Here is a 13314-nt window from a genome sequence, read left to right on the forward strand (position 1 = left end):
GTTTAACAATGAAAAATTTTTTCCTATACTACATTACTCCTCTACCACATCCTCATTCCCCTGAAGATAATTTATTTGCCCTGTTTTCTTAGAATACTAAAAACAGGGTAGGAGGAGAATCAACAAAACTACACAGATGTCAACAAATTTTCTCATCTGATGATATCTGGTACAAAGTGTATACTCTCCAGGATAATCAGAATTCAGATTTCTTGTCCTCTGCTGATAAATATGCAGGAAACGGAATTAAGGGACTTAATACAAATAACATTAAGCACAAATAACATACTGCTGCATGGGATGCAACCTACACAAGCAGCCAACCTGCACAGACATCTAAGGCAGAGTCCCTGAAGGATAAACCATGCATCTAAGCTCTCATCAGATTTCTAGGTGATATGTTCTTAGTCAAAGAAAAGAGATTTTCAAATATTTTAGCACTTTACTTAAGAAATAACATTATTTGTTATCTCAGCCAAGTTGCAGGACACAAAATAAAACACACAAAAATCAGCTGTGCTTCTAAACACTAGCAATGAACAATCTAAAAAGAAAATCATATAAACACATTCATTTTACACTAGCATCAAAAAAAATAAAATATTTAAAGATACATTTATTCAACAAGGTGAAAGACATACACTGGATAGTGTTGCTAAAAGAAATTTTATTTATTTATTTATTTATTTATTTATTTTTTTTTGCTAAAAGAAATTTTAAAAGTAAATGGAAAGACATCACTTGTTCATAAACTCTAAGATTTAAAACTGTTAACAAGTCAACACTACCCAAAGTGATCCAGAGATTCAATATAATCCCTTATCCCTGATGGCATTTTTTGCAGAAATAGGAAAATCTATCCTTTCATATAGAATCTAAAACCTGAAGGGATCTGAATAGCCAAACAATCTTAAAAAAAGAAAAAAAGTTGGAGGTTTCACACTTCCCTGTTTCAAAGAATACTACACAAAGATACAATCATAATAGTGTGGTACTGACATAAATGCAGACACACAGACCAAGGAAATAGCAACCAGAGATAAACACTACTCCATCTATGGTCTCATGTGATGGACTGCACATATGGTCATCAAATGCTTTCTGGTAACATTGTTTCTATACATGGTGCTGGGGAAACTGGATATCCACCTGCAAAACAATGATGCTGGACCCTTACCTTAAACCATCTACAAAAATTAACTTAAAATGGATCAAAGACCTAAACATAAGACATAAAACTTTTATAAGAAAATCAGGAAAAGGGTTCATGCCATTGGATTTGGCAATAGTTTCCTGACTAGGATGTTTAAAACAAAACAAAACAAAAACAAAAAAAAACAAAAACAAAAAAAACAAAAAAAAACAGGCCAAAGAAAAAAACTGATAAATTGAATACCATCAAAATTAAAATCTTTTTGTGCATCAAAGGACACAAAAGTGAAAAGGCAACATGAGAGAAAGTATGTGCAAATCACCTCTGATAAAGGAATTATATCCAGAACATATAAAGAACTCCCACAACTCAACAACAAAAAATCAAACTAATTTAAAAATAGGCAAGAGACTTGGAAAAACATTTCTCTTAAGGAAGATACACAAATAGCCAAAAAAGCACATAAGATGTGAAACATAACCAGTCATCAAGGAAATATAAATCAAAACCACACTGAACCACCACTTCACATCTATTAGCATAGCATGGCTATGATCAAAAATGAAAACAAAATAAATAGTGCTGGTGAGGATATAGGAAAATTAAAACCCACAGACATTGCTGGTGAATAAAATGGAGCAGCCACTATGGAACACAGTATGGTGGTCTTTTTCAAAAAGTTAGAGAATTGCCTTACAATTTAACAACTGCACTTCTGGATATATACCCAAAGGCCCTCAGAGTACAGACTTAAAACAGATATTGGAATACCAATGTTTAATAGCAGCATCATTCAGGATAGCCAAAAGGTAAAAACAATCCAAAAGTGCATCAACAGATCAATGGATAAACAAAGTAGTATTACAATGGGGGAAGGAAAGGACACACTCTGTAACATGGATAAGCTCTAAGTACTGTTATGAGCTGATTTTTTTTTTTTACCTCCCCCATTCTATATTTGTATCTTTTTTCTATTACAATGAAAACCTCAGTTCTCAAAATCTGTAGCTATCTTTTGACAGAATAGGAAGGTGAAAAGAACCAGGATCTCTGATGAAATAAGCCCAGAATTCATGCTGAAATCCTAACCCTCGGTGTATGAGGATGTGGGGCCTCTGGGAGGTGATTAGGGCATAAGGGTAGAGCTGTCATGAATGGGTTTAGTGCCATTACATAAGAGATCCCAAAGAGCTCTCTCACCCCTTCTGCCATGTGAGGACACAGAGAAGACGGCCATCTGTGACCAAGAAGCCAGCCCTGATCAGGTACAGAATCTGCCTGAGCCTTGATTTTTGGACTTCCCACAATTGTGTGAAATAAATTGTTTAGGCTACCCAATTTATGGTAGTTTGTTATGGCAGCCTGAACAAACTAATACAAAAGACATTATGCTATGTGAAATAAGCCAGTCACTAGAGTATAAACACTATATAAGTGCATTTCTATGAGGTACCTGGAGCAATCAAATTCATAAAGACAGAAAGTAGAAGGGAGTTGCCTGGAGCTGGGAAAGGGGAGAACAGTAAGTTATTGTTTAATGGGTGTGAAGTTTCAGTAGGTAAGATAAAAAGTTCTAGAGATGGATGGCAGTGATGGTTTGCACAATGTGCATGTACTTAATGCCAATAAACTATACGTGAAAAATGGTTAAAATAGTAAATCTTATGTATATTTTATCACAATAAAAAATTATTTGTTATCTCCCATAAGAAATCCCAAGATAGGGCAATTATTATTATTATTTTTTTTTTTTTTAAGATAGGGCAATTAAATGCAGGTTAGTTACTTCATTGGCTTATTTCAAAGATCCAGGTTCTTTCCATCTTCCTATTCTGACAAAAGATAGCTTACAGATTTGGGAACTGAAGTACTTAGGTTAAGAAAAAAAGATACAAATATAAAAGTGGGGAAGGTAAAAAAGAACTCTGTAGTAGTGAATCAAAGTTGGCAGATCAGTACAAACTAATATTTTACAAATTTCATCACAAATTATTTTAATCACATACTTAAGTAGGTAGAAGAGAAAACTCATGGCCACTCTTATTTCATCCATAAAATCACCCCATATTATTTTGTGCATATCCCAGATTCCTAATTATTTCACCCAAAAATGTTTCAAAGGTATTTCTAAAAGACCCACCATATTTAATATAACCAAATGCCATTATATCTGGGAAAACAAAACAAAGCACAGTACTTCCTTAATATCAAATATCCAGTATACCATATACATTCAAATTTTTAATTTTTGTGTAAAAAAAGATAGTGTTAGCTGTCTGAATTACAATCCAGTGAGGTTTTCAAACTACAATTGACGTATTTTTTAAGTCTTTTTTAATCCATAGGTCCCCCCTCTATTTTTTTGTGCAATTTATCTTTTAAGAAACAAAATACTATAGTTCATCCTGTATGAATCCATAACTTAAAGAACCCACGACCTCTTAGAAAATCATTGATTTCAAGTCTCAGAAAAATTACAATTTGAAACATCTATCAGAAAAATAGGGAGTGATCAAAGATTGGGGCACAGGAGGGACTTGATGGGGTCTCCTCCCATACCTCAAATTTAGGACAATTTGAGCCTCAAAAGGAACAGTGTCGTTAACAGATTAACACATAGAATAACTAAAGAACCTATGAATCCAGAAGGATACTAAAAAGGAGAGGAAGAATTGTGGGATAAGGAAAACACCATTCTGCATCCACCAATGGAAAATAACTCACTGTGCCTCAGCAATGCTTATTAATTACAAAGAAAAGAGTTTCTTTCGTGAGAGATCTGGTTTACAAGTGATGGAACTAAGAACATCAATAATGATACAAATTTACATGATGTGAGGCACCAGGAAGTACGCATTATATATTTTGCTAAAAATGTTTAACCTGGATTTTATTATGAGGAAAGTTGTTGAAATTCAGAATGTATGGTATTTTAGATAGTAAGTTTGACTCCTCAAAATTAATAGAAGCTTTGACTGGATCCTGGATTGAAAAAAAAAATTAAGGATATTTTCTGAGTCACTTGGGGAAGTTTAAATATGAACTATAACAGAGAACATTTCTGAATTAATGTTAAATTTCTTGGATCTGATAATGTTATTGTGTTTGTGTAAGAATACTCTTCTTAAGAGGTTAATGATATATTTAGGGGTAAGGAATATGCTTTTTCCAACATATTTTCAAAAGATTTGGGGACAGGGACACCTGGGTGGTTCAGTGGTTAGGTGTCTGCCTTTGGCCCAGGTCATGATCCTGGGATTCTGGGATCAAGTCCCACCCTGGGTCCCTGCAGGGAGCCTGCTTTCTCCCTCTGCCTATGTATCTGCCTCTCTCTGTGCCTCTCATGAATAAATAAATTTTTTTTTAAAGTGCAAAACAAAAGATGTGGGGACAGAAGTGCAAGTATAAGAGGAGAGATAAAGCAAATGCACCAAAATGTTTATAACTGGTGACTCTAATTAAAGAATGAATATAGGGGTACCTGGGCAGCTCAGTTGGTAAGTGCTTGACTCTTGATTTTGGCTCAGGGCATGATCTCAGGCTGCGATGGGCTTCATGCTCAGCAGAGTCTGCCTGAGATTCTCTCTCCCCCTTTCCCTCTGCTCCTACCTCCTCCCCCCACCCCGTGTGCTTTCACTCTAAATTAATACATCTTAAAAAAGGGGGGGGGGACAGCTCTCTCTTCCTTGAGTTTCTTTTTAAAGCCTCTACAAAGCCTTTCATGGAACCACCTCCCTTGCTTCTACCCCCAGCAAACAGCTCTTTATATTTCACTGTATAGATCTAATATTATCTGTCTGACCCCATTTCATATTTAGCTTAGTCCTAAAACCATGAATACATGTACAATGAAAAAAAAAATGTCAGACTGGATATTTCCCACCTAGCCAGCAGGAAAACCAAGATCTAAGCTGGCACTGTTTCTCTCATACCATTACTGGAGACAAAATCTCCCCGGTACTCTAACTAGGCTATATAAGGGCACTCTTAATTGGGGAAGGAGGATACTTGCCTCTTAAAAAGGAGATATAGGTGGTTTCCATCCCCTCAGCAAATAAGACACAACCAAACCAAAGTTGAAGACTTTATTATTCTGTCACTATTCTAGAACTTAACCCATTCTGGATTAACAACATTTTATCCAATAAGGAAAGCTGAAGTAATATTTTTATTTTTTAATTTCCTGAAGAAATACCTAATGTTAAAAAAAAAAAAAAAAAGGAAATACCTAATGTTAGGTACAGATGAGGTAGGAAGGAAAGAGCAATGCAATAAGGAGTCAAAAGGCCTGAGTAAAAGTTCTAAGAATTACTAGCTATAGAAGAGACTAACTATCCCTGCATGTGGCCATGTTTCCCTTTTCTCCTTTTAGTAGAAAGGGTACCCTGTAACCTCTTTTCTCCCCAGCAAAATCATACAGAGTTTTAAGGGGTATTAGAGGTTACATTCCTTGGGCTCTCCTAAGGCCATGTGACCAAATTCTGAACAATGGGATAGGAGGGTAAAATCTCCATGTCACATCCTTAAAAAGAAGCTACTTGCCATCCCCTCTTTCTCCCCGCTGTAGGCTGAACACAGGTATGAGTCACATCTGATCATGCGGAGAAGAGCATATTAAACACCAAGACAGAAGAAAACTGGGATGCTGAAAAGTCTCTGGCAAAAGCAGCTTATCCACCTTGGACCACTGTCTACCACTGGACAATTACATGAGGAGAAATTAGCTAATTTTCAGAACTATTATATGGGTCTTTTACAGCAGCTTGGCCCATAATAGCTTGTATGACTCTGGGTACTTCTCTGGGCCTCATTTTCCTGGTTTACAAAACTGGGAAGAATGGCATCAGTGCTGTAACTTCTTCTTTAGCTTACTATATTTTCTATTTTTTAAAAAAATATTTTATTTATTTATTCATGAGAATACACAGAGAGGTGAGAGAAAGGCAGAGACACACAGGCAGAGGGAGAAGCAGGCTCCATGCAGGGAGCCTCACGTGGGACTCAATCCTGGGTCTCCAGAATCACACCCTGGGCTGAAGGTGGCGCTAAACCGCTGAGCCACCCGGGCTACCCTATTTTCTATTTTTTAAAAAAACAACACAAATATGCACATTTGGCAAAATTAAAAAATTGAAATTTCAAATATTTTTAAATGGGATGACATGTGAAAACACCTTATACAATTTACCTACCCATTTAACAGATAATTACAAAATGCCCACTAAGCACCAGATACTGTTATAGGCCTGAAACTACTCAATACACTAAGAATAAAGTAGTAAAACAAAAGAAATAGAGTTCATTCACATGTACAACAAAATGTGAGAGGAAGTCTACAATATGCAACCAAACAATAAACAGGATTATTCCAAATAGCAAGGTTGTTTGAAAAAGAAAAGAGCAGAAACACTGAGTTATCTAGGGCTGGCAGGGGAATCAGTTAATTTACACAGGGCCACACAAAAATCTGGGTGAAGTATATTTCAATTTAAAAAGGGCAAGTTCAAGGCCTTCAGCAAGAACTAGATAGTGTTTGTTCACAAACCACCAAGAAAGCCCCAGTACCTTGGAGCCACTAGCAAGCAAAGGAGAAAAAGAACTAAAGCAGGCAGAAGCAGTATGGTATTAAGTGCACAAATGTTATAGTACTAATATCAGGGGGCAAGCAGTTCTCATGAAAAACGGAAAAAACCATAACTCCCTTAATTCTATGTCTTGGCTTCAGGAACAAATGATATTCCTAATAAAAATTATGATCTTAGCTTCCCTGCTATCAGTGACTATAATTTTAGATTCTACTTATATCTTTACTCAGGAATAAATATTTTAATTAATTAAAAGCGATTTTAGGAGTAGAATAAAACTTAAAGCTCATTTAAATCCAATAAAGCTAACACTTTCTCTGATATTTTAAATATATGAACAAATCACACATACACAGTCAACAAATATTTCACGAGCACCTACTATGTATGCCAGACACAGTTGCAAATGCTTTTTTTAACAGTAAATAAAGACCCACTCCTTATAGAATTTAATCAATATATTCCAAAACTTACAAAGGGTAATAAAATTTTTAAAATCTCACTGCTTTTGGCTGATTCCTTAAAGGTGTCTAAAATTTAGATTTGAAAATCCAAGTTAGTATCTTTTGTCATCTGTTACTATACTTGAAAGAATTCCAGTTCTCCAAAACTTAGTAAAAAACAATAGTACAGAACCTTAGAATTTAGATCTAAGAAAACAACCTTACTTTTATATAGAAAAAGAAATATGAATTCTGTGAATTCTCCTGTTTCATGGTAGATAAAGCGATTATCAAATGTTCTGGGACATGCAGGAAACATTAAACATTTTATTGATATGCTTGTTAAAGTCAAAACTCCATTCTTTCTCCACTCTATATCCCACTAAAATGACAATGAGTAAAAACAGTTTAAGACAATAAGAGCAAAGGAGCGTGCAGGAAAAAAAACAAAAGGAAGACAACAATGAATGTGATGGAAAATAGATAACTTACAGAATAAAACAGCAATGCAATAAGGAGTCAAAAGGCCATGGAAGGGGTTGCAAAGGAGAAGCAAGCCAATTCACCCAGCAGACCTTGCAAAGGGCCAGGAAAGGACAACAGTGAGGGATGGTGCTCAAAACACTACTCCTGGTTAAAACATCTGTATAAGATGCAGGGAAACCCACTCTCAAGAAAGAACTGCTTTACTTTCTGAAGTATCTGTACCAGAGAAGACAAGAGTTGGAGCTGAGGATAATGATGAAGTATCAAACTGAAAGATTAAGTGAGAGCACACTTACTAAACAATGAGCTACTCAGTTATCTTCCTGGCTCCCATAATGCCAGAAGTCAGGCTTGAGTATAACCCCCCCGATACATACTTCCCCCTCAGACAGCAGGCTGGAAGTTCCTTCTCACACTGAGACAGCGAGAGTCCCTGGCTCATCACCTTACTGGGAAGCTGCCAGCTGATTAGCTCTCTCAGTAAACACAGCATTTCCAATCTACTTCTTATCTCCTCATTTTTTTCTAAGTAGGCTCCATGTGGAGCCCATGGAGGGCTTGAACTCACCACCCTGAGATCAAGACCAGTTAGTGTTTCATTCTTAAATGCTACTGACAACCAAGGATTGCCGCATACTATAGTCTGCTGACACAAATAAAAAGGAAGCTTAAAAGAAATGGAATGCCAAGACGAGAAAATTTTTTTAAAAAATTAATCTGCTCAAAAAGAAAAGCTGCTGAAAAAGGAACAGAAGAGTTCTTAAAAACATAACTGGAAATGTAAAAATCAGTAAAGGAGTTGGCAACAAAACTGAAGAATTCTCCTAGAACATAAAACATGTAGAGGAGAAGAAAAAAAAAAAACAAAAACTGGAAGATCTGTGCAAAAAGCCCAAAATCCATATAATAGGAGTTCCAGAAAGAACATAAACAGAGAAGAAACTGGAAGAAATGACTCCACAAGTTGAAAGGGCCCAATCATGACTAACCTGTAGAAGGCACATTCCAAATAGAAAGAAGAGTAAACAGAGTGACATTAGACTTCTCAGATTCAACAATGGACACCAGCAGACAAAAGAAATGCCTTCCAAATTTTGAGGAAAAATGATTTCCAATAACCAGCCAAAGACCTCTTTTCCAGGGTGGCAAGACCTCAAGAACTGTATCACCCATGAAATCTTTCTCATGAAACACTGATGCTGTGCACCACTAAAATGAGGGAGAAAACCAAAAACAGATAAGATATGGGATCCAGGAATAAAGAGATCCAACACAGAAGAAGCAAAAGGAATCCCTATGATGGTGAAGTAAAAATAATAATACAGGAAAACCCAAGGACAACAGCTACCCAATGAACTTAAAAAAAAGCCAGACCAGGCAGCCCGAGTGGCTCAGTGGTTTAGCGCCGCCTTCAGCCCAGGGCCTGATCCTGGAGACCCGGCATTGGGTCCCATGTTGGGCTCCCTGCATGGAGCCTGCTTCTCCCTCTGCCTGTGGCTCTACCTCTCTGTGTGTGTGTCTCTCATGAATAAATAAATAAAATCTTAAAAAAAAAAAAAAAAAAGCCAGACCAAACTGAAGGATAGAGCTCAAGGCAAAAGTAAAACTGATAGAACATTTGACAGACTTCAATATACCGACAGGAGATTGAGTCACCTGTCAGAAAAACCGAAGGATGATTTAGTGATAGATCCACAGAAAACAAAGCAAATCACTTTAGATTGAAATACCCTAACAGAGAACTCCAGAAAGGGTGTGTGTGCAAGTGTGTTACCTGATTCTTTTGACAATGTAGAAAATTATATTGAAAGGTGCACAAAGAAAACAGCAATGAGGGATCCCTGGGTGGCTCAGCAGTTTAGTGCCTGCCTTGGGCCCAGGGCGTGATCCTGGAGTCCTGGGATCAAGTCCCACATTAGGCTCCCTGCATGGAGCCTGCTTCTCCTTCTCCCTGTGTCTCTGCCTCTCTTTCTCTCTGTGTGTGTCTCTCATGAATAAATAAATAATAAAATCTTAAAAAAAAAAAAAGACAACTGAAAAACAAGGTCATTATTAATCCTATAGAGAAAATAATGTCATAGAAGAAAGGATATAATCCTATTCAATACCTGGCAGCAGTGAACAAGTATATGGACATAATAGCATCCATTCTAATATTAGTTTCCTATGGCAACTGTAACCAATTACCACAAATTTGGTGGCTTACCAGTATACAAATTTATTCAAAGTTCTGGAAACCGGAAGTCCCCAAAATCAGTTTCACTGGATTCAACATATCAGCTAACTCCTGAAGGTTCCAAGGAAGAATCTGGTTTCTTTACTTTCTTAGCTTCAGGAGGCTACCTCTACTCCTCGGCTAGTGACCCTTTCCCTGCAACACTCCAACCTCTTGCTTCTAGTATCACATGTACTACTTCCTCCTTAGATCTTACCTACCCCTCTTTTCCTTGTAAGGATCCTTATGATTACATTTAGGGCCCACGACAATCCAAAATAATTTCCCTATGTCAAAATCCTTATTTTAATTGCATCTCTATTCCCTTGGCCATATAAAGTAAATTCACTTGTTCTGAAGATGAGGATGTCGATCTGAGGGGTAATGGAGGGTATTATTTAGCCTATCACAACCTTAAACACCAGTTCAAACAATAATGGTATAAGAGCAGTAAGAGGGGTAGAACATAATCCAATTCTTGGCTACCATTTACATCTGAGGACATCTAAAATTGATGAACAGCTGTAGGAACACTGTTTAGAAATAGGAAAATAAATACTAGAGGAAATCAGCTGAAAGTCTTGGGTAGGGAACTCAAGGTGATTTACAGGTGAGGGAGACAGAAAACTGTCACTTTACTTTTCTTCATAAGCATTTTGAAATTACTTACTTGTTGAACTATGTACATGCATGAGCTATAGAAATAAAATGAAAATCAACTTAAACTAAAACTAAGATTAGGTGATTGGGGAGGGAAAGAAATCCTGACTAGAGACTGACAAGGTATCTCCAAGACTAAAGAAGCACATAGAAAAGTCACAAAAATTAAAAAGTTAATCATGTATACTTATTAAAAATCTGTTAAAGATTATAAAACAACCTTAAGGAGTGAAGATTTTACTTCCTAAATTCATCTTTTTCACAGCACTAGGAGGGCAATCTATTTTAAAAGGCAAATCACTAGCAAAAATAAACCTTTAAGTATACTATGATATCAGTCTGAGCTAAATTTGAAATACAAGCACAAATCTAATCTGACAATTAGGGGTGGCTAACTAGTAGTACACCATGATGCTAGCTGCTCTTTAAACAGTATAAAGTTCCCCAGGAGGTGTTTATTCATTTATTGAACAAATGTTAAATGATGTGAGAACAGCAACAGTGAATCTATTCAGTCTGTCTATTCTTTACAGCTGAGTAAAAGAATTAAGATACTACCTACCTGTTCTCCCTTCCCTTAAAAAAGGCTATTAACTGCCTTTTCCCTCAAAGCGTAGAATGTAGTAGAGCAACAGAGCAGCAGTAGCAACATGGCCATCACCAGAGTTAGAAAAGTAAAATCAGGGCAGCCCAGGTGGCTCAGCGGTTTAGTGCCACCTTCAGCCCAGGGTGTGATCCTGGAGACCCGGGATCGAGTCCCACATCGGGCTCCCTGCATGGAGCCTGCTTCTCCCTCTGCCTGTGTCTCTGCCCCCCCCCCCCCCCGTCTCTCTCTCATGAATAAATAAAATCTTAAAAAAAAAGAAAAGTAAAAGCACAGGCTCCGCCTCAGATCTACAAGCAGAATCATAATCTGCATTTTACAAGATTTCAGGGAAATCCATAAGCACTTAAAGCTTGGGAAGTACTGATATCCAGCTGATAGAATTCCTTTGACAAAACAGCGCACTTCTGAGTAAGGAATCAAAGAGATAGAAGGGTGTTCACTGGTACAATAAAATGTGCTTTCTCTTCAGATTCCTGTAAAATATTTTTAGGGGCTCTACATATATTCATCAGCCTACTCAAGGTCTGGTAAAGGATTCAGATCATCACAGAAACAGAACACTCACTGCCTTAGAGGGGAAGAAGTACAGGACTTCTTAAAGAGCCTCTGCAGTTAAGAGTCTATACTTCTAATGGGATTTTTCTGAGATCACACTTTCAGGTGCCCCCAAACTCCACTCCTATCAGCTAGGGAAAATGGAACTAGTAGTATTAAGGATGTTATGGTTCTTGTGTATTTTGAAAGCCCCACGCTGATGCAGAGTATCCAATCACAGGAAAGAACAAAACAATGGAGAGACCTGAGAATAGGAAAATGAAACAAAAGAATTAAAGAACAAGCTTGAACTTTTTTTTTCCCTAAGATTTTATTTATCTATTCACAAGAGACAGAGAGAGAGAGAGGCGCGCAGAGACCTAGGCAAAGGGAGAAGCAGACTCTGTGCAGAGAGCCAGATGTGGGACTTGATCCCTGAGTCAAAGGCAAATGTTCAACCACTGAGCCACCTAGGCTTGAACTTTTATTGTAAATTAAACTAGTAAATCAAAGTGCCAGACCCCAGCCTAACCCAAATTCTGATGAACCAAATCTTCCTACTTCTGTCTTTGGATTCCCCAAATTCCTAACTCAACAAAGCTAAAGCTGCATTCATGAATGCAACATATATTTATTCAAAGTGCCTATCACCTGCCCCAAATCTCAAAAACTAGTTGATCTTGATTTGTGGACTCGAATAGGCATTCACTCTGTTAATTGTTAATCTGTTGATCATGCATTAAATAACTAAGTAACTGCACCAACTAAATTTTCTGAGCACTAAGTATATGCCAAAACTGAGTACTCAAGTACTTCAATTATTTGAATAACAATGTAAGTACTATTAATTATGCCCATTTGCAGATAAGAAAACTAATAGTTCTCAAACTTTTTTTTCTTAAGATTTTATTTATTTAAAAAAAAGATTTTATTTATTCATAGAGAGAGAGGGGCAGAGACACAGGCAGAGGGAGAAGCAGACTCTATACAGGAAGCCTGACATGGGACTCAATCCAGGGTCTCCAGGATCGCACCCCAGGCTGCAGGTGGCGCTAAACCGCTGCGCCACCGGGGCTACCCCAGATGTTTTTTTCTTACCCTCTGCCTTCTACTGCCTGCCAAAAATGGACAAAATCACTTCATTTAGAAAGACTTTCCCATCTACTCTAGACCCAAATTATGTTTCTGAGCTTCCATACAACTTTGCTCAGTTATGGTGATGAGAGGGGGTAGGGGTTTAGCTATTACAAATGAATAAGAAAAGCACCCACAAAGAATAACAAAGGACATGAACAGATTCTATATACTTAAACATGTTCAAACAAGTGAAAAAAAATTGTACTGAATGGTAATATTGTGCTAGACATTGTCAACAGATCAGGAAATGGGTAACTCCTATTCACTGCTAACATGAAAATCAACACCAACTTTCTAAGGCAATTTAGTAATACATTCTTTAAGCCACAAAAAAGGTCACATTTCTGACCAGCAACTCCACTTCTAGAAATATACCCTAAAGTAGTAAGATTCTCACAAGGATGTTCATCATAAATTTACAGTATCAAAAGCTATTGCCCAAATCAAGTAGAAGAGCCATTTATCTTCTTAGATGTTAATTCGGGGAAAAAGCA

The 13314-nt window shown here is 37.1% G+C and overlaps 1 protein-coding gene across 8 annotated transcripts in view; it reads right to left on the minus strand.

Moving 5' to 3' along the window:
• Window positions 1-13314, minus strand: part of PPP2R2A (protein phosphatase 2 regulatory subunit Balpha) — an 85531-nt gene that overhangs the window by 55263 nt on the left and 16954 nt on the right. Inside the window, exon 1 of one of the 8 annotated variants that reach the window (XM_025463045.3) lies at window positions 5166-5240. The exons of 4 other annotated variants lie outside the window; for them this stretch is intronic. Coding sequence is in view for 1 of the 4 variants with exons in the window: in XM_025463049.3 (XP_025318834.1) it covers window positions 5166-5196 (31 nt within the window). In the remaining 3 variants the exon portion in view is untranslated. Of the gene's footprint in view, window positions 1-5165; window positions 5241-13314 lie in introns of those variants that run through there. 3 more of the 8 variants (XM_049101437.1, XM_049101438.1, XM_025463049.3) reach the window with 3 other exon arrangements.

Source organism: Canis lupus, chromosome 25, assembly GCF_003254725.2.
Source record: "Canis lupus dingo isolate Sandy chromosome 25, ASM325472v2, whole genome shotgun sequence".
Lineage (NCBI taxonomy): Eukaryota > Metazoa > Chordata > Mammalia > Carnivora > Canidae > Canis > Canis lupus.